Genomic DNA, 18095 nt, shown 5'->3' with positions numbered 1-18095 from the left:
ATAGCATTTTGTCTAAAAAAATAATGTGCATACCTTAATTAAAAATACTTTTTTGCTAAAAAATGCTAACCATCCCCTTAGCCTTCAGTGAGTTGTAGCAGTAATATCAAAGATCATTGATCACAGATAACCATAACAAATAAAATAATAATAAAATAATTTGAAATATTGCAAGAATTACCAAAATGTGACACAGAGACATGAAGAAAACAAATGCTGTTGGAAAAAGGGTGCCAATAGACTATCTATGCAGGGTTGCCATAAACCTTCAATTTATAAAAAATGCAATATCTGCAAAGTACAGTAAAACAAGGTATGCCTTGTAAATAGCGTGGAAAAATATACACTCATGGAAGAATTCCCAAATAATAAACAACGTGAGAATGAAGGAATAAAGTCAAGTATAAATATGTGAGTCATTTCATTAAATAGAATAAATTAAATTGTTCCATCCTCTGGACCCTCTCAGATTGGGTTAAATCAGAAAATCCAGCTATATGCTGTGTATAAGAAGTAAACATAAAATAATATGAAAAAGAAAGCTTGAAAGTAAAGTGACAGGTAAAGAGGTACTAGGCAAATGCAAACCAAAAGAAAGGAGTGGCAGGCAAAAAGGAGGAATAGCAGTATTAACAGCAGATGAGGTAGAATTTAAGGTGAAAAGTACACTGTATGATAAAACTTCAATACATAGGAGATATAACAATGATTACAAAAGCTAGGAGACCTTGGTAAATAGTGATAGTGGGAGACCTCTTTCATAGTTGGACACATCTAGTAGATAAAAAATAAGATCATAAATAAAAAATAATACAACCAGTGCTTTTGGTTTAATAGATATATACTAGATCTTTATACCCCTCAAAAAGAGAATATACATTTATTCCTATATCTAAGGAACATTTGTAAAAAATTGACCATGTACTTGGCCACAAAGAAAATTATTACACTATTCCTTAACCACAGTTCAGTTAAATTAAAAATAAATATTAAAAGATGACTAAAAAAAATCTTAATTAAAAAAATGCACTTGATATAAACCCTTGATATAACCCCTGGGTCTAAAAGAAAATAAAAAATGAAATTATATACAAACTGTCTAGAAAAGGATAGAAAGGGGAACACATCTTACCAACCACTATGGAACATAATGAAAGCTGTTTTGAGGAAAAAATAATGGCCATAAATGCATTATTATTAAAGAAAAAAATGAAAGATAGAAGAATTAAGTACTCACTAAATTAGACTACATTAAGATAAATTACAGAACGACGAAGGATTTGAATGCAACAAGACAGTGAAACAGTGGAAGTACAAAGGAAATCCATAGCAGAACTTTAAAAAAATAATCTCAGAGTAGCAAAGTCCATTCTGTGTACAACTTAAAACTCAGATGACATTAAAAAAAAAAAGAATTAATTAAATTACCTAAAAGGACAAACAGTAAACTGGGAAAAAATATTTGCAATTCAAATCACAGAACTAATTATTTAAATATATAAAGTGCTTCTACACATCAATAAGAAAAAGACCTCACCAACTCAATAGAAAAATGGGTGAATGATAAGAATGAAAAGTTTTGGGACTTCCCTGGTGGCGCAGTGGTTAAGAATCCGCCTGCCAATGCAGGGGACACAGGTTCAATCCCTGGTCCAGGAAGATCCCACATGCTGCAGGGCAGCTAAGCCCATGTGTCACAACTACGGAGCTTGCGCTGTAGAGCCCACGAGCCACAACTGCTGAGCCCACGTGCTGCAACTACTGAAGCCTGTGTGCCTAGAACCCGTGCTACTCAACAAGAGAAGCCACTGCAGTGAGAAGCCCACACACTGCAATGAAGAGTAGCCCCTGCTCGCCGCAACTAGAGAAAACCCGCATGCAGCAATGAAGACCCAACACAGCCAAAAATAGATAAATAATTTTTTTTAAAAATGAAAAGTTTTGTAATAAAGAAGTGCTTATTATTGAGTTCTGGATGTAAGTCCTTTGTCAGATCTATACTTTTTTATTGTTTTCTCTCAGTCTGTGGCTTTTATACTTATTTCTTAAATATGTGGTTTTTTTTTTTTTGTGGCCACACCATGAGGCATTTGGGATCTTAGTTCCCTGACCAGGGATTGAACCAGTGCCCCCTGCATTGGGAGTGTGGCATCTTAACCACTGGACCGCCAGGGAAGTCCCTAAACATGTGTTTTGATGAATGGAGATTTTTATTTTGATGAAATCTAATTTACCATACTTTTTTCTATTATAGTCTTGCTTTCTATATCCAGTCTAAAAAATCGTTGCCTCATATGTTTTCTTCTAACAGCTTTATAGTTTTAGGTTTTACATTTACATCTCTGGTACATCTCAGTTTTTGTGTAAGACATAAAGTAGGGATCAAGGTTCTTTTTTTTTTCCCCTCCATTGGCATTTCCTGAAAAGGCTTCTCTTTCCCACTTTAATTGCTTTGGCATCTTTGTAGAAAGTCAGTGGACCATATATGTATGCGTCTGTTTCTGGACTTTATGTTTTCTTGCATCGATCTCTTTGTTTTTATGCTAATACCACACTGTCTTGATCACTTTATCTTTACAGTTTGTCTTAAAATCAGTGTAAGTGTCCAGCTTTAGCCTTCTTTTTCCAAATTGCTTTGGCAATTCTAGGTTCTTTTGCATTTTCATATAAATTTTAGAATCATTTTGTCAATCTCTACTTTTAAAAAACTTGCTGGATTATGATTGGGATTGTGTTTAATCTGTATGTTCATTTGGGGGGAATGGACATCTTAACGGTATTAAGTCTTCTAGTCCATGACATGGTATATTTTCCATTTATTTGGGTCTTTAATTTTTCTCAGCAATATTTTATAAATCTTAGTGTACAGGTCTTGCACGTATTTATTTATTTGGTTGCGCTGGGTCTTAGTTGCAGCAGGCGGGATCCTTAGTTGTGGCTCACCAGCTCCTTTAGTTGCAGCACATGTGCTCCTTAGTTGCAACTTGCAGGTCCCTTAGTTGCAGCCGCTGGGCTCCTTAATTGTGGCATGTGAGCTCTTATTTTTTTTTTTAATGTATCCCTAAGTATTTCATATTGATGAAACTGCTAAAAACAGAATTTTTAAAATGTTATCTTCCAATTGTTTGCAGTTAGTATATAGAAATACAATTGATTTCTGTAAATTGACCTTGTATCCTGTGACTTGTCAATCTCACTCACTGGTTTTAGGAGCTTTTTTGTAGATTCTGTGAGAATTTCCTAGAAAGTCATGTCTGTAAGTAATGACTGTTTTATTTCTTCCTTTCCAAATCGTATGCCATCTTTTTCTTGCTTTATTGCACTGGCTAGGACTTCTAGTACATTGGGTTTTTTTGTTTTTTTTAAAGAGACCGGTTTTCTTTTTTTTTTTTTTTTTTTAAATTATTTATTTATTTATTTATTTTTGGCTGTGTTGGGTCTTCGTTTCTGTGCGAGGGCTTTCTCTAGTTGTGGCAAGCGGGGGCCACTCTTCATCGCGGTGCACGGGCCTCTCACTATCGCGGCCTCTCTTGTTGCGGAGCACAGGCTCCAGACGCACAGGCTCAGCAGTTGTGGCTCACGGGCCTAGTTGCTCCGCGGCATGTGGGATCTTCCCAGACCAGGGCTCGAACCCGTGTCCCCTGCATTGGCAGGCAGACTCTCAACCACTGCGCCACCAGGGAAGCCCCTAGTACATTGTTGAATAAAAGTACTGAGAGAGGACACCTTTGCCTTGTTCCTAATCTTAGGAGGAAAGCATTCAGTTTTTCACTGCTGTTTATGATGTCAGTTGTAGGTTTTTTGTAGATGCTCTTTATCAGGTTAAGGAAGTTCCCTCCTATTCTTAGTTTGCTGAGAGCTTTTAATCATAGATGGATGTTGAATTTTATCAAATGCTTTTCCCTATATCTAAGGAGATGATCCTGTGTTTTCTCATCTTTATTCCTTTAATGGGACCCAAACTGAAGGAGCAGCACCTAATCTTCAGACATGTCAGTCTCAGGGCCACATGATGGCTCTTGAAGTTTCAGCTTGGTCATGACATAAGTTCATTTCTCTTTACAGCGAATAATATGACTACATTTTTCCCCCTGGAAGGGGCAGTGAAGCCACATGGTAATAGGTAGTTCTGTATAATCCTCTTACAGGGAGGACACCAAATAATTGAGATCAGTAATACAATTGACCACACACATCATTCTTTTTTTTTTTTTTGTCCCTCCTGCTGTAGCATATTCTTATTTCATCATTCTTATTTCATCATTTTGAACTATATTTTCTACAATTTTAAAGTACTTTATGTATTTCAAGCTCTTTTCATCTCCAAATCAAGGCATTATATTTCATTTTTTCCTGTAGTTTTTGGCAATATACAACTTGTTACTGTTTCAGATATATTTTTCTTAGAAATTTAAGTACTAACTTTGAATTAGATAAGTTCCCACTACTAGCTCTCCACTTTATTATCCAAATGAGAAACCAGCTTTTTTAATACATACAGAGAGGGCATAGTTCATTGAGAAAGATTTTTGTAAGCAATGCGTTTTGAAAGTTCATCTTCTAATTCTACCTTATTAGCATGCCAAGCCCATGAGCCTCTCCCAACTCTTTGCCATCTAGAGTAGATAACCCCCCATTTCTCCTGAAGCTAAATCCTCTGATAACCAGAGGGCTTTGTGCCTACCTTCTTGTTTATACACAAGTCTCAATACACAGTCTCAATACACACTCCACCTGACAAGTGAAACCTTTAACCTACACATGTTGAAGAAATGTGCTCCAAACTCAGCCTTGTTTAGACATTATCTCTCAATCTAAGAAAGCCTGTTAACAACCAGACTCTTCATCATCACATCCTCTATTTTTCTATCTTAGTCACTCCACACACGTCATTCTTAATTACATATATGTAATAAGGTTGTGTGTGTGTGTGTGTGTGTGTGTGAAAATTATTAAAAAGAAGACAGAGATCTGGAAAGACATAAACTGAAGTATATCCTTTTATCTGTATTTTGTAATTTTTATTTTAAAATTGATTTATAATTAAGAAAAAAGTTTCTTTTTGAGAAAAGTGTAAATTTGGTCTCATTTAATGCTGTATTTTATATTTCTTTCTTTTTTTTTTTTTAATTTATTTATTTATGGCTGTGTTGGGTCTTCGTTTCTGTGCGAGGGCTTTCTCTAGTTGTGGCAAGTGGGAGCCACTCTTCATCGCGGTGCGCGGGCCTCTCATTATCGCGGCCTCTCTTGTTGCAGAGCACAGGCTCCAGACGCGCAGGCTCAGCAATTGTGGCTCACGGGCCCAGTTGCTCCGCGGCATGTGGGATCTTCCCAGACCAGGGCTCGAACTCGTGTCCCCTGCATTGGCAGGCAGATTCGCAACCACTGCGCCACCAGGGAAGCCCCCTTAATGCTATATTTTAAATATGATTTCTTGTTTTAGTTACTCAGAATTTTTGAGCTGGAAAGGACCAATTGTCTGTCCTATTTAGTATTTCCTGTCCACCTCACCTCCCAGGTTTATGGATACAGAAACTGAAAAGCAGAAGTGGTTAGTTACAAGGTCATGTAGACTGGTAGAAGATTCTTCTAGAACAGGACATTATCTGAATATCAGAAAGCAAAGAACGCTTGAGAAATAGTTTCTAAGAATCTAGTTTAAAATAGCCCTGTAGGGACTTCCCTGGTGGCGCAGTGGTTGAGAATCCACCTGCCAGTGCAGGGGACACGGGTTCGATCCGTGATCCGGGAAGGTCCCACATGCTGCAGAGCAACTAAGCCCATGCGCCACAACTCCTGAGCCTGTGCTCTAGAGCCTGTGAGCCACAACTACTGAGCCCTCGTGCTACAACTACTGAAGCCCTTGTGCCTAGATCCTGTGCTCCGCAACAAGAAAAGCCATGGCAATGAGAAGCACGTGCACCGCAACGAAGACCCAACGCAGCCAAAAATAAAATAAATAATGAAAAAAGAAAATAGCCCTGTAATTGTTTTAACCCAGGGAATCACTAAAATACAAGAAACGCCTGAGAAAAATCCATTCACTCTTTTACAGATGTTTATTGAGTACCTACTACTTTATCATCCAGTCCACAACTGGGATTTTGAGTGGTATAGTGAATATTTCTAGATTTTTAAACGATATGTATTACGATATGAAGGGTGAGTGAGGATGTGAAGGACATGAAGAATTATCAAGGCTCTTTTTCTCAATTTCGACATCTGAGAGATTCGAGGTAGTGTTAATGATAACAGCTAAGATTTATTGGCTACATATAATTTGCTAAGCACACTTGTGTGCATTTTACATTTATTGTCACTCTCAACAACTTCATAAGGTCGGTACTATTGTTATCTGTATGTTATAATTGAGGAAATCAAGGCACAGAGAAGCTATGAAAATTGCCAAAGTCATCTGGCCAGTAAGTGGCAGAGCTACAATTTGAACTTGACCAGACTTAACTTCAGAGCCTGTGATCTTAACTACTGTACTGAATCTGTAGAAAGATAGAAGGCTAAAAGGCGGCTATGTTGTTTTCTAATACCACAATTCCTTCCTAAATAAGAATTGATTCTAGGTCAAATATGTATATAAGAAAATAAGTTAAGCTTAAAAATAAGGGGCTAAGTCATATTAGGTAGTTAATAAGCACAGGTTTAGCAGGTTAAATGAAAAACAGTGCTTTCTGTATCTTCAATTTTCTTGTGTGTTTTAGCTTACTAGTTACAAACATGGGCTTTAGACTAAGATCTGGGTTCAGATTCTGGCTTCACCACTTCCTAGTTTTATGACCTTGGACAGGTCAAAGGTCAGTAAATGGAAGCTGCTGTTTGTTGTTGGTTTGGAAAGCCTGTGGTGATGGCTACATTTCTTTTTCTTTTCTTGATCAGGTGGATTTGTTTAAAAAGAGTCTTCTGTTGATTCCTATTCACCTGGAAGTCCACTGGTCTCTCATTACTGTGACACTCTCTAATCGAATTATTTCATTTTATGATTCCCAAGGCATTCATTTTAAGTTTTGTGTAGAGGTAAGTTAATATACTGCCCCCCCTTTTTTTTCCCCATTTATTTTGTGATTGACCAGATGGTATCTCAGCTCTAGGATAGAACAACAGAAGTCAGTACCATAGATGATCAGTTTCTGTCATGTCATGTCAAAAATGTTGGCAGAGAAAAGGACAAGAGGAATCTCCAGGTGGGAAGAGGTAGCTGTCCATGATCTGGATCCCTCTCTGAGATACATGCCCTGTTTTGGATTTCATCAGATTTTTTTCTGTCTTTCCCTTAAAAATACATTTTGAATGTGGATAGAAATCATTTTCCTTGGTTTCTCTTAGAGCTAAAATTGGCTTGTATCTTCAAAGTAACTTCTGTAGAATGTATTATAGCCAAGAGAATCATCTGGCAAAATATTAGAGTTCAGTTAATAAGAGTTCAATAAGATGGTGGGATACAAAGCAAGAAAAATCAGTATGTTTCCTGATTCTCCCGCACAGTTAGAAAATGTAAATGAAAACAGAAAGATTCCATTTTCAAAAGTAGCAAAGACATGAATTACCCAGGAATATACCCTAACAAAAAATGGGGACATTCTTTGAGATGAAGACTCTAAAGTATTTAAAGGAAATCTGAATAGATGGGAAGACAGGCACACTCAGTATTGGAAGGAGATTAATTCTCCCTAAACTAATATATACTAATTTCTGTCCTAATCAGTTTCCCAGGAGGATTTTGAATGAAACCTGATAAGCTCATCCTAGAATTCATATTGCAAAATTCATGTGCATGAACAGCTGAAATAGTTTTGAAGTAGATCAAAACTGAAGAAAGGAATATTTGGTCTACTAGATGTCAAACCATATCACAAAGTTTTAAAAATTAAAGCTATTTTAATTATATTGGTTTAGGAATAGACAAGTGGATTGGTGGAACAGCATAGAGAATCTAGAAGTAGCTCATGTATATGTGGGAACTTAGTATATAATAAAGTTGGGGATGGACAGGCTATTCAATATATGCCATTGGGAAAATTAGCTATCTATTTGGAAAAGTAAAATACAGATTCTATTTCATACTATTTATAAGAACAAATTCCAGATGGAATAATGACCTAAATATAAAACACAAAGAGGATGGAAGGTCTTCTTATGCAGAACCAAAAAAAGCAAAAGACATAAAGGAACAGATTGATAAATTTGACCATGTCATCATTTAAAACTTCTGTCTGTCATAAAGTTAAAAAGGATAGATTTGGAGAAAATGTTTGTGACATAGATAATAGTCACTATCCAGAATATAAAAAGAACTACAAATGAATAAGAAAAAGAAGTATCTAATAGAAAGGGACAAAGGATAAAATAAGTAATTTTTAGGAAAAATGCAAATAGCCATTAAACACATGGAGAGATGCTCAGCCTCACCAGAAATATGGGAAATGCAAATTAAAACCACCTCAGGGTTCCATTTTTTGCCTATTATGTTAGGAAAAGTTTGATGGTACTAAAGTGGGTGTAAGAAACAGGCATTTTCAATTTCTGGTGGAGTGTATAAATTGATACAGCCATTTGGGGAACAATTACAATTCTAAGCAATTCTAAGTGCCTTATAAATTAAAAAGACACATATCCTATTACATACCAGTTCTATTTCTTGGTATATACTACATAAAAATACTTGTATATGCACACAAGAATGGGGCATACACCAGGATGTTCATTGCAGCATTACTGATAATAGTGAAAAGTCAAAACAACCTAAATTTAGCTCTACTAACAGAATAGCTAAATACATACACTGTAGTATATTCACAATATTAAACTGACAATAGCAGTTAAAAAGAATATAGTAGATCTTTGTGTCCTAACGTGGAAAGATCTCCAAGACATACTGAGTTTGGAAAAGCAAGTTGCAGAATGATACCATATATGGAAAGAAAATATGAATATGCAGATATGTGTATGTGTATATGTATGTATGTATATACAGACACATACTTGTATCTCTACATGTACATACATACTTCTGCTCCACCTTCAGGGGGTTAATTTAATTCATGTAACCTCTGACTTCACCCTTAGAAAAGATAGGCAGAGAAAGATACACAAAGAGGTGGAGGGCATAAGGGAAAATTAGGAACTCCAGTAGGCTTCATCTTGGTAGAGATTTCAGCAGTGGACTTGACTGTATTTAGTATCCAGGATGGGTTTTAAGTATCACTTTCTAGAAGCTGAATGATACTTTTACCTGCAGCCCTCAAAAACATGGAGTATATCTAAGGCTAGAATGTTTAAATTTCATTTCAGTTATTAATGATTTCTGCCATGGGTTCCTTCCCTTTGTTGAGCATTGGCAGTAATTAAGCCTTTCTTTTTGTTTTGCCAGTATTTATTTAAGTTTCAAATTCAGCAAGTTGACTTACTCCTGGAAAAGGCTGACCATCTCATAAAAAGATCTAATTAAAGCATATACCAGTGTCCACAGTCTAAGTGCATACAGTACAGAAGGTCTGAGTCCTTCACTCTATAAAGTGAAAAAGGTCTGAAATCAAGTTCCAGCTTTAAACTCTTTAATGCATACTCTGCCCAGTGGTGGGGCCACAGCCTCCTCCTTTGCTTCTGTCTGCTGCGGGCAGGTTCCATTTTTCACCAACTGATGGAACACAGCATCTGTGTTGTGGTTTCTTTTTAACCAGAATATAAGAAAGTATTTGCTGACTGAAGCCAGAGAAAAAAATAGACCTGAATTTCTTCAGGGTTGGCAGACTGCTGTTACCAAGGTAAGTAAGTGATAAAAATGAAAACCCAGGCATGTCAAGGGGCTGGAATTGTCTAAGGGGGTGGGTGTCTTTAAAAGCACATGAAGACTGATCATGAAGATACCAACAGAGAGCCTAGAGGCTGCAGGGAGGCAGCTCAGAGTAAACCTCAGTTCAGTATTCATCACCTGGCTGCCCAATTTCCCACTGCCTGCTGGGGCAAATAAATTCAGTCATTTCATCCCGGGGGCAGCTGCTAATGATATAGTTGCTCTGTTGAAAAAAAGGAAAAATTTTTTTTGGTGGCACCTGCCTCTTGCCTCATGGCTCTTATTTCCAGATGACTCATGTAGACCCAGAAAAATACTGAAATGACTATTTGGATTCACTCAGGGAGCAAGTGCACTGGGCTGCTTTCCAGGCATTTGGGGAAGACAAGTGGCCTGAGTGCTTCAGTCTGAACAGTCTAGAAGCAGCACTATGTTTGGCCATAGACATAAAAGCTGTGTGAGGGGCAGAGTGAGCAGGCGTAGCCTCTTAACCCTGTCACAAGTATCAGTGTCTTCCGTTTTATGGGCACTGCTTTGTTTTCATAGTGTTTTTGTATGTATGATCTTATTTGATCCTTACAGTCTGTGAGGTAGGCAGGTCATTTAGGGATAAGAAGCTCTTTATTATAGATGAGAAAACTGAATCCTAGGTGTGAGCTTCCCCAAAGGCCATCAAAACTATTGACAGAGTGAAGTCTTTGATCTCAGGTCTATCCGGATCAAAGACACTGTTAAAAAGGCAGGGTCTTGAAATAAACCTTTAACCCAAACCCAAAGGGACAAGGCTTATTTGTTTATCCTTGAACTGTACTAAATGCTAACTTCTAAACTTATGTTTTGTGTTTTCAATAACCTAGTATATTAGTTCAAACCAGAACTGAACTTGTGAATATTCTGAATTTACCCAGTAGTATATCCAGGTATTCTAAATTTAATCAGGATCTTTCATATTCCAACACTTTAGGCAGAATACAGTAACCAGTTCTTTGGAAAACATACTGCTTACCTTTACCATGTCTTTAAAAGAATAGGACAGAGCTGTGAAATACGAGATGAGAAGGGAAGACTGCCAAGCAGCACTGTTACTAAGTATTCAGAGTCCAGGCCACGCGCTGGCACTGCGTTCTCTGGTCCACAATTCCATTTTGATTCCATTGTCAATGAATTGATAGCAAAACTAATTATCCAAATGGAAGTTTTAAAATAGGATTTTATTTGATTTCCCACTTCTCATATTTAGGCAAAATGTTCTAAGTTGTGGTTGATTGATAGCTCTTTTCATGGCCAGATGCCTCCATAAACTCAAACACTTTGAATACCAGAGGTACACACCAGCTGTCTTGGATACAGACAAGTTTCCTGTCTTGCTCATTTTTCCATAAAAACAGCTTTTCTTACCTGAAGAGGAATACTTGGTTTTATTTTAATGATCGTTTTGTTTTTCCCCTTAGTGTATTCCACAACAGAAAAATGACAGTGACTGTGGAGTATTTGTGCTCCAGGTAAAGAAAGTTTTTTCAGTATTTACACTTTATAAATTTATTGGGTTTAGGGAGGAGAAGTGGGATCCCTCTGATGTATACAGGTACTAGGTACAGATAACAGAACACTTTTCCTCCCAACCCTCCTTTGTTGTTGGGAAGCAGTAGTTTCTGCATTTTCATATATTATCATTAGGAAGAACCACCTTCTAAGGCTGAGGATGAATAATTAGTATCATCCATGTCTTATCAGAGGCTATTGGTAAGCCACATTGGAGACTGACGTGAATTTGTCTGTTTCATAGACCCTTGGCATTGGTGGTATTAACTATATTTTTCTAACCGTTGGCAGGTGGTCTTTAACCACAGAGTAAAAACTAATTAGATTTTAAATAAGGGCCACATTTAAACACTGTGCTTTCTCATGCTGTAGATCTTAGGTCTCAAAGGGCTATTGAAAAAGTTGTTATACATTACATTTATGAAGGAAATTATATAATCCATGAATTTAGAGATTTCCAAAGATCTTGGAGGATGGGCTCACTCATATGACTCAACATTTGTAAACAAATTCAAGTTCTCACTTAAAGGCCGTGTTAGGTCTGGCTGCATTCTCAGCAGGTCTCACCTTGAGAAGAATTGGAGCCCCTTCATCGGTTTTGCTTTTCACAGTATTGAGTGGGGAGGGAGGGAGAATCCCAAGACATATACTTGCCTGGAAAATTGACTATAATTTGGAGGTAAATGTTTTAAAACAGTTTTACAAGTTTAAACAAACTTTAACATTTGCCTTAGACCCTATTCTATTAGGTCTGCATCTAGTAAAATACATTAGGCTGGTACATAACTCCACGTGCCACTTAAGTGTTTCTGGGACCTTTGCAGTACTGCAAGTGCCTCGCCTTAGAGCAGCCTTTCCAGTTTTCCCAAGAAGACATGCCCCGAGTGCGGAAGAGGATTTACAAGGAGCTGTGTGAGTGCCGGCTCATGGACTGAAACTCAGCAGGGACTCTGGGAAGTCTGACCAAGTTGGAGCAGATGGTTTGTTACTTGAATCTCCAAACTTATTTGAATTTTTACAGATATTTCAGATCAGTGGTGTTGGGCCACTGTTGTTACCTCAAATTTATTTTCTGCCCTTACTCATTTCCCTAGTTACCATGTACTATTTTTTAATGTTCAGTTTGGTTTCATTTTTAATTTTAATGGGTTCTGTGTGTGTGTGTCCCCCCATATTTAATATTTATTATCCGAACGCATGCATATAGACAGAGCATGCAGTGCAGAGTATTAAAAAAAAAAAAAAAAAAAAGCCTAGTAGATTTGGTGCAGCTTTGAAACTTAGTTAGATGTGAACTGAATACAGGTTTAAATTTTAATTCCAGAACCTAAAAATGCAGGATGTTTTTGATACAACGCAACTCTGAGAATAGTAGATGTTCCCTGGGGCATAAAGGGTAGCTAGAAGGGGTTTCCGACAAAGCCAGTCCTGTTTTATTTTTACCAGCAGCACCTTTCACTGACTTCCCTCTCCAAGTGAGTCACATTCCTTTTGAAGGGTGAAAAGGAAGTGGCCATAAACTGACTGGTATGTTCTATTTATGGAGGCACACTTGTAAGCACAGTGCCTGCTTTGGAAGAGTTGATTAAGGTATGAGAAAAAGACAGTGACCTTGAGGGTCCATTTATCTTCACACATGAGAGATTTCAATCTTGGTTTTAAGAAGCATTTATAATAAATGCTTTAATCTTACAAAGGCTTTTACTGGAACACTGATTCCCTGGACTTTTCAGGTTTTGACCCATTAAAAAATTAGTATCTGTGAAAACTAGTGGTCAAACAAATGAGAATTCAGCCTTTCTAAGAGTAATTGTTTCCCATATGGAAGAAATTAAGATTTGCCAAATACCTTTCTATTTCAAGGGTATTTAAAATATAAACATTCAAAACCGAAGACTGACTTCAGGTATTTTGCACGTGGGTGGGGAGGAGAGAACAGGAAAGGTATTAAGGGAGACTTGAAACTGGGAGTACAGCAAATGTTATGAGTTTTTTCCCTCTTATTTCTCTAGTGATCTCAGCAGCATGCAGGGCTCATCTGCCTCTGCTTGACCAACCCTGAGACTCCAGCACAGGAGTCCCTTTTTTTGCTTCCATGAACCTCATCTTCTGGGGGAAGGCAGAAGTGGCCCTGTCCTGATTATTACCCTTGGCTGCATTAGGATTAAAGTAATGGATCTTGCATCTTTAATCTAACAAAGTTTTGTGATATTGGAAAGGAAAGGAAATAAGGAAAGATGCATGTTAAATTACATCTTTTCTGAACTGGGGGAGGAAAAACAACAAATGTGTATATAAGAAATTCAGAAGCGTGTACAGAAAAATACCAAGTAAATGGCAGAAGATGCTTCGGTTTATGCCTCGTTAGGTGTGAGGTGTTGAAAATAAAAAGCTAAGATGTGCAGTGTAACTTGGCCATAAGGTAGGGCTGACTGCCAGCAGTTGAGGGTGGAGTCAGAACATGTTTACGTGCAGGGTTCCCATCCCCAGACATTCCAAGCACCAACACCAATGTTTACATTGTGAACAGCCCCAGCACTTTCCTAGTCCCTCAGACTCAAACTCCTTAGTATAAAACCAGGTCAGTATTTCTTATTGTGCTTCAAGTCATTAAAAAGACTGATATTAGAGGCACTTTGTGCTGCTACAGGTAGGGTTGTATCAGCATTAGGAAAGGTGACAAAATGGGTTGTGTGTCTTCTTGAGGTTTTCAGGCATAATTATACAAACATGAGATTTTTCAAATCTGTATGTAAGACATTTGCCTGTTTTTTTTTTTTTTTTTTTTTTTTTTTGGTAATGGGTAACTATTGATTAAAAATGTCTTATACTTTAGAGCTCCGTATCTCGTATCTCACTCTCTGACAGAACCAGGCATACAGAAGAGACAGAATTGTGTTCTGGCCAAAATCTTAATGCCCGAAGTTTCAGATGCCATTTCTTCCAGTCTGAGAAATGGTCATGCTCTTAACAGGGAGGCAGAGAGAACCTAAGGTGAGCTGTCCCAAGTCCAGGGTGCCTTTCATGTCCAGTTGAGTAGGGCACCTTGAGGTACATCGTCCAGCATGCCTTAGCTTAAATGTCAAATATTTTAAGTCTGGTTAAAATGTTTCTCTGTTGTTCACGAAACTTGCTTCAGCACACATAGTCGCTTTCCCCCATCTTGTGATTAGGTGCAAACCTCTATTTAGCCCAAGCCCTACGTTTAGAATGGCCTTTATCCTGATGTTTGCAATAATGGCTTCCTTGCAACAGAAATTTTGGAAATACAGTCTGGGCTGTTGGTAGAAGGGACAGGCATTGTTTTACTCTCACTAGCTTGGCACTGAGTTGTTTGGGTGCCCTCAAGGTGGGCAGACCTTATGCTTTTGGGGTTGAGGGCAGGCCTTATACAAACTAAAAGCTGCTTATGATGTGCCTTCAACAAGCTGCTCAGTCCTCTCCATCAGCAAATTTACCAGTCTGTAGTTGCTTTTATCCTTTTGTTAAATCTATAGCAATGAATGTAGATTTAGTTCAACTTTTAGTTAAGTTCTCTCAAGAATCATAGGGAACCAACCTTCTCTTAAGGAAGGGATGCACTTAAGGAAGGGAGAAGCAGCAGTTGCTGCCAGTAATCCCCAAATCATTTTTTTTGGCTTTGCATTTTATTTTCTACTTATCATTGAATATGATTAACATTGGTCACCTTGAATTATAGTTGGAACAAAATAACAGACCTAACTGGGACACAGCCAGCACTAGCCTAAGTTGAGCTGCCCCTTTTCTCTGCAGTTGTGGTATACTACTTCCCTGGGTTAGAAGGAATAATTGGGAGCTCTGGGTGAATCAGACTCTTCAGGCGAGAACCAGTGTGTTAATAGTGTGAATGAGATATCCTGATTACCTGCTCTGCTTAATTGTTATGCAACTGAACTCATCAGCAGGTGTAAAGCACATACTTTGTTATGTGCTAGGGTCTGCCTCCTGGTCTGTAGATAATTAAGAAGACCTAGGGAATGCCATCAGAAGTGCTAATTGTATTTGGGTGTTAACAAAAGCAGATCTAGACAAGCTGTCCACTTAAATGGTACCTTTTGGTTAGAAAAAACTTATTTAAAGAAAGATAGATTGTGATCGTGTAAAAATTACTCAAACCTTCTAGCAAAAATATTTTTTTGAAAAATAAACTAAATGCCTTTATAAATGTGTGTTCTCTTGTGTGGGATAAAATGTACTGTTTGGTGAGTAATTTTTCCCAGTGACATACCAGTCACGACAAGGCTCCTCTATTAACAGTGACCAGTGTGGGCTCTAAGCAGCCCACCCTGTCCAGTAGTAGCATTTTTTGCAACGATGGAAATGTTCTGTATTTGCATCCTACAAATTCCATTATCTATTAACCACGGGTGGCTACTGAGCATCTGAAATGTAGCTAATGTGACTGACTGAGGAAATGAGTGTTTTAATTTAGTTAATTAGCTACATGTGGCTAGTGGCTACCATATTAGTAAGTCAAATTAAAATGGACATGCAAATTCTGCATACTATTCACAGATTCCCCCAGAATGTATTCCAGAGTAAAGAGCACTTCAATGTCATTATCGGTGAGGAAACAGACAATAATAAGTTGGTCCAATTTTATTGAAATCTGTTACAGAAGACAATTCAAATAGGAACCACTGTGGTTTTAACGCCTATAGAAATCTGAGTTACGTTTTACTGCAAAATATAAAACACATTAATTCAAACTACAGTGTAAAAAGACTTCTTTAATAATGAATTGTATGTCCTCATTAAATTAGATATTTGCAAATGTCTTCCTAAATACAACTAATTTAGAGAGATCTTTTAAAGTTCAAATAGCCGGTTTAAATTTGAGAAAACGTACACTTACTGTAACATGAAAGATGTTCAATTGAGATACTTCAGCCCCAACTTCACAAACTACTGGAAATTAGGAGATACTTTGTTGCTAGATGAAAAAATATCACTTACATCAGGGAAAATTAGACGACTACCAGTTTAAAATGAGCAATAGTTCACATGATATTAGAGAAATTCTCTCTTGCCTTACAAATGCAAAATAAATCCTCCAGACTCCCTTCTTTGTGGAGACCATCAGCTCACTATCCAGGCTCTGAAACTCAGCACAGTTAGTTAGTTAGTTAGGGAAAAAACAAGACAGACTTCAGTATGAGAAGGAGCCAAAACATTTCCCGAGGGAAGTATTTCTGATTTTTTTGTTAAGCATTCTCTCTTGATCTTAAAGCTCTTCTTTTAAAAACAAAACAAACAACCCCACTCAATTCCCAAAAGATCAGTTTGAAAATGAAAAAAATAGATCTGCTGGCTCTCACAGCAACCTTCATCATGTCAAGGCACTGGTTTAACGCACATCATCTCCTGATATTTCCTCCCCATTTCCTACTGACAGCGTCCCCCCTTGCCCTTAGAGTAGTTGAGGTTCCCTGTAATACAGACCCTTGGTTTTTTTAGCGTTAGCTAAAACACATATTTTGAAAAATGAGTTTAGTAAATACCCTTCAAGTCCTGACCTAATTTCCTGATATATAAAGCACGTAAGAAGTGGTGTCCCCTGCGACTGTCTAAGGCTTACCAACTATTTAGGAAGTTCCCTTGACTCTTAAGTTTGCCTTCAGAGATTAAAATTCAACATAGAAAAAAATTCAGTTATCAAAATCTATTCCTAATTTAGAGTAAAGCTACATTACATAGCAAAACTCCACTTATTAAACTTTATCTCATGCAAACTTAAAATTTAAAAAATAGTAATTCCAGGCCCCATGGGATGACCATGAACCTACTTAGATGCAAACATGGTAAACACTTAAAAATTTTTTTTCCAATCTTCCTAAAAGAAGTGTGTTTTGGCTGATAGAGCAACATTACACATGAAGTCTGTTGCTAAGGAACACGATTTTTGACCCGATAACAGAAATCATTGTGGTAATCTGACACACAACCAAGATGCTAAGACTATAGAATTAAAGGCATTCTTTTGGATTCTGTCCTTTAATAATTTTTTAAGTGGAAAACCATGAAGAGCCTTGCAGCTCAGTAGAGACATATTAAATAAAGCTTGGTAAAAATAGGCAGGTTCGCAGACCTTGGGAACGCACATCAAATTCAACAGGCCAAAGGAGTGAGTTTTTCATGATGGGGCTCTCACCACTCACTGGTTTTGGGCCAGTTTTCCATAACCTCCTCTCCCAGCATCGTAGTCCTGACGATACTCATCTCGTACCTTAATTGAAAAGAATGTGTTACAGTATAGAGAAGATTAGTATAACAAACGTGCTTCCTAAAATGTGTCAAATAACTAAGTCTTTTCAGATGTCATGATGTGAACATTTCAAGCAGAACAGAACATAATTTTAAGCAACTGATAATATAGCTCAACTGCCCTGCAAAATTAAGACTACCTAATGGTGTTTTACCAAACACCAGGTTCATACTCAGCATTCAACGATAGCACGTTGCAAAGAATAAACTATTTTAAAATAAAAATGTAAGTCATTTTAGTGCGTTTTGCTTTTGTTCAACACTCTTGGCAGGTGAAGAACATTTAGCCCCTAGCAGAAGTCCAGTAATGGTTGCTTGTGATGTAGAGAATATACTATTTAATGGTTTTTAAAAATAATTTACCATCGCTTCTCGGCCTTTTGGCTAAGATCAAGTGTAAAAATAATTTACCAACCCCAATGGGTGGTTTTCAGATTCACTTCAAGCCAAGGTTATAGGCACA

At 37.4% G+C, this 18095-nt stretch overlaps 2 protein-coding genes across 28 annotated transcripts in view; one reads left to right on the top strand and one right to left on the bottom strand.

The window, feature by feature from the left end:
- The window catches only part of NCBP2 (nuclear cap binding protein subunit 2), a 32617-nt gene that overhangs the window by 9366 nt on the left and 5156 nt on the right, over nucleotides 1–18095 (bottom strand). For 2 of the 3 annotated variants that reach the window (XM_082458709.1, XM_082458711.1), the window contains exon 4: nucleotides 15953–17594. In XM_082458709.1, coding sequence (XP_082314835.1) covers nucleotides 17523–17594 — 72 coding nt within the window. In that variant the 3' untranslated portion in view covers nucleotides 15953–17522. Of the gene's footprint in view, nucleotides 1–15952; nucleotides 17595–18095 lie in introns of those variants that run through there. The other variant, XM_082458710.1, reaches the window with a different exon arrangement.
- SENP5 (SUMO specific peptidase 5) overlaps nucleotides 1–18095 on the top strand; it is a 50081-nt gene that overhangs the window by 26974 nt on the left and 5012 nt on the right. For 7 of the 25 annotated variants that reach the window (XM_082458607.1, XM_082458622.1, XM_082458628.1 and 4 more), the window contains 4 exons: nucleotides 6892–7029; nucleotides 9693–9776; nucleotides 11257–11307; nucleotides 12172–15533. The exons of 2 other annotated variants lie outside the window; for them this stretch is intronic. In XM_082458607.1, the coding sequence (XP_082314733.1) occupies nucleotides 6892–7029; nucleotides 9693–9776; nucleotides 11257–11307; nucleotides 12172–12282 (384 nt within the window). In that variant the 3' untranslated portion in view covers nucleotides 12283–15533. 16 more of the 25 variants (XM_082458614.1, XM_082458612.1, XM_082458623.1 and 13 more) reach the window with 14 other exon arrangements.

The sequence above is a fragment of the Balaenoptera physalus genome (assembly GCF_965194825.1).
Source record: "Balaenoptera physalus genome assembly, chromosome: 4".
Lineage (NCBI taxonomy): Eukaryota > Metazoa > Chordata > Mammalia > Artiodactyla > Balaenopteridae > Balaenoptera > Balaenoptera physalus.
This window is presented reverse-complemented; position numbering and strand designations above follow the sequence as displayed.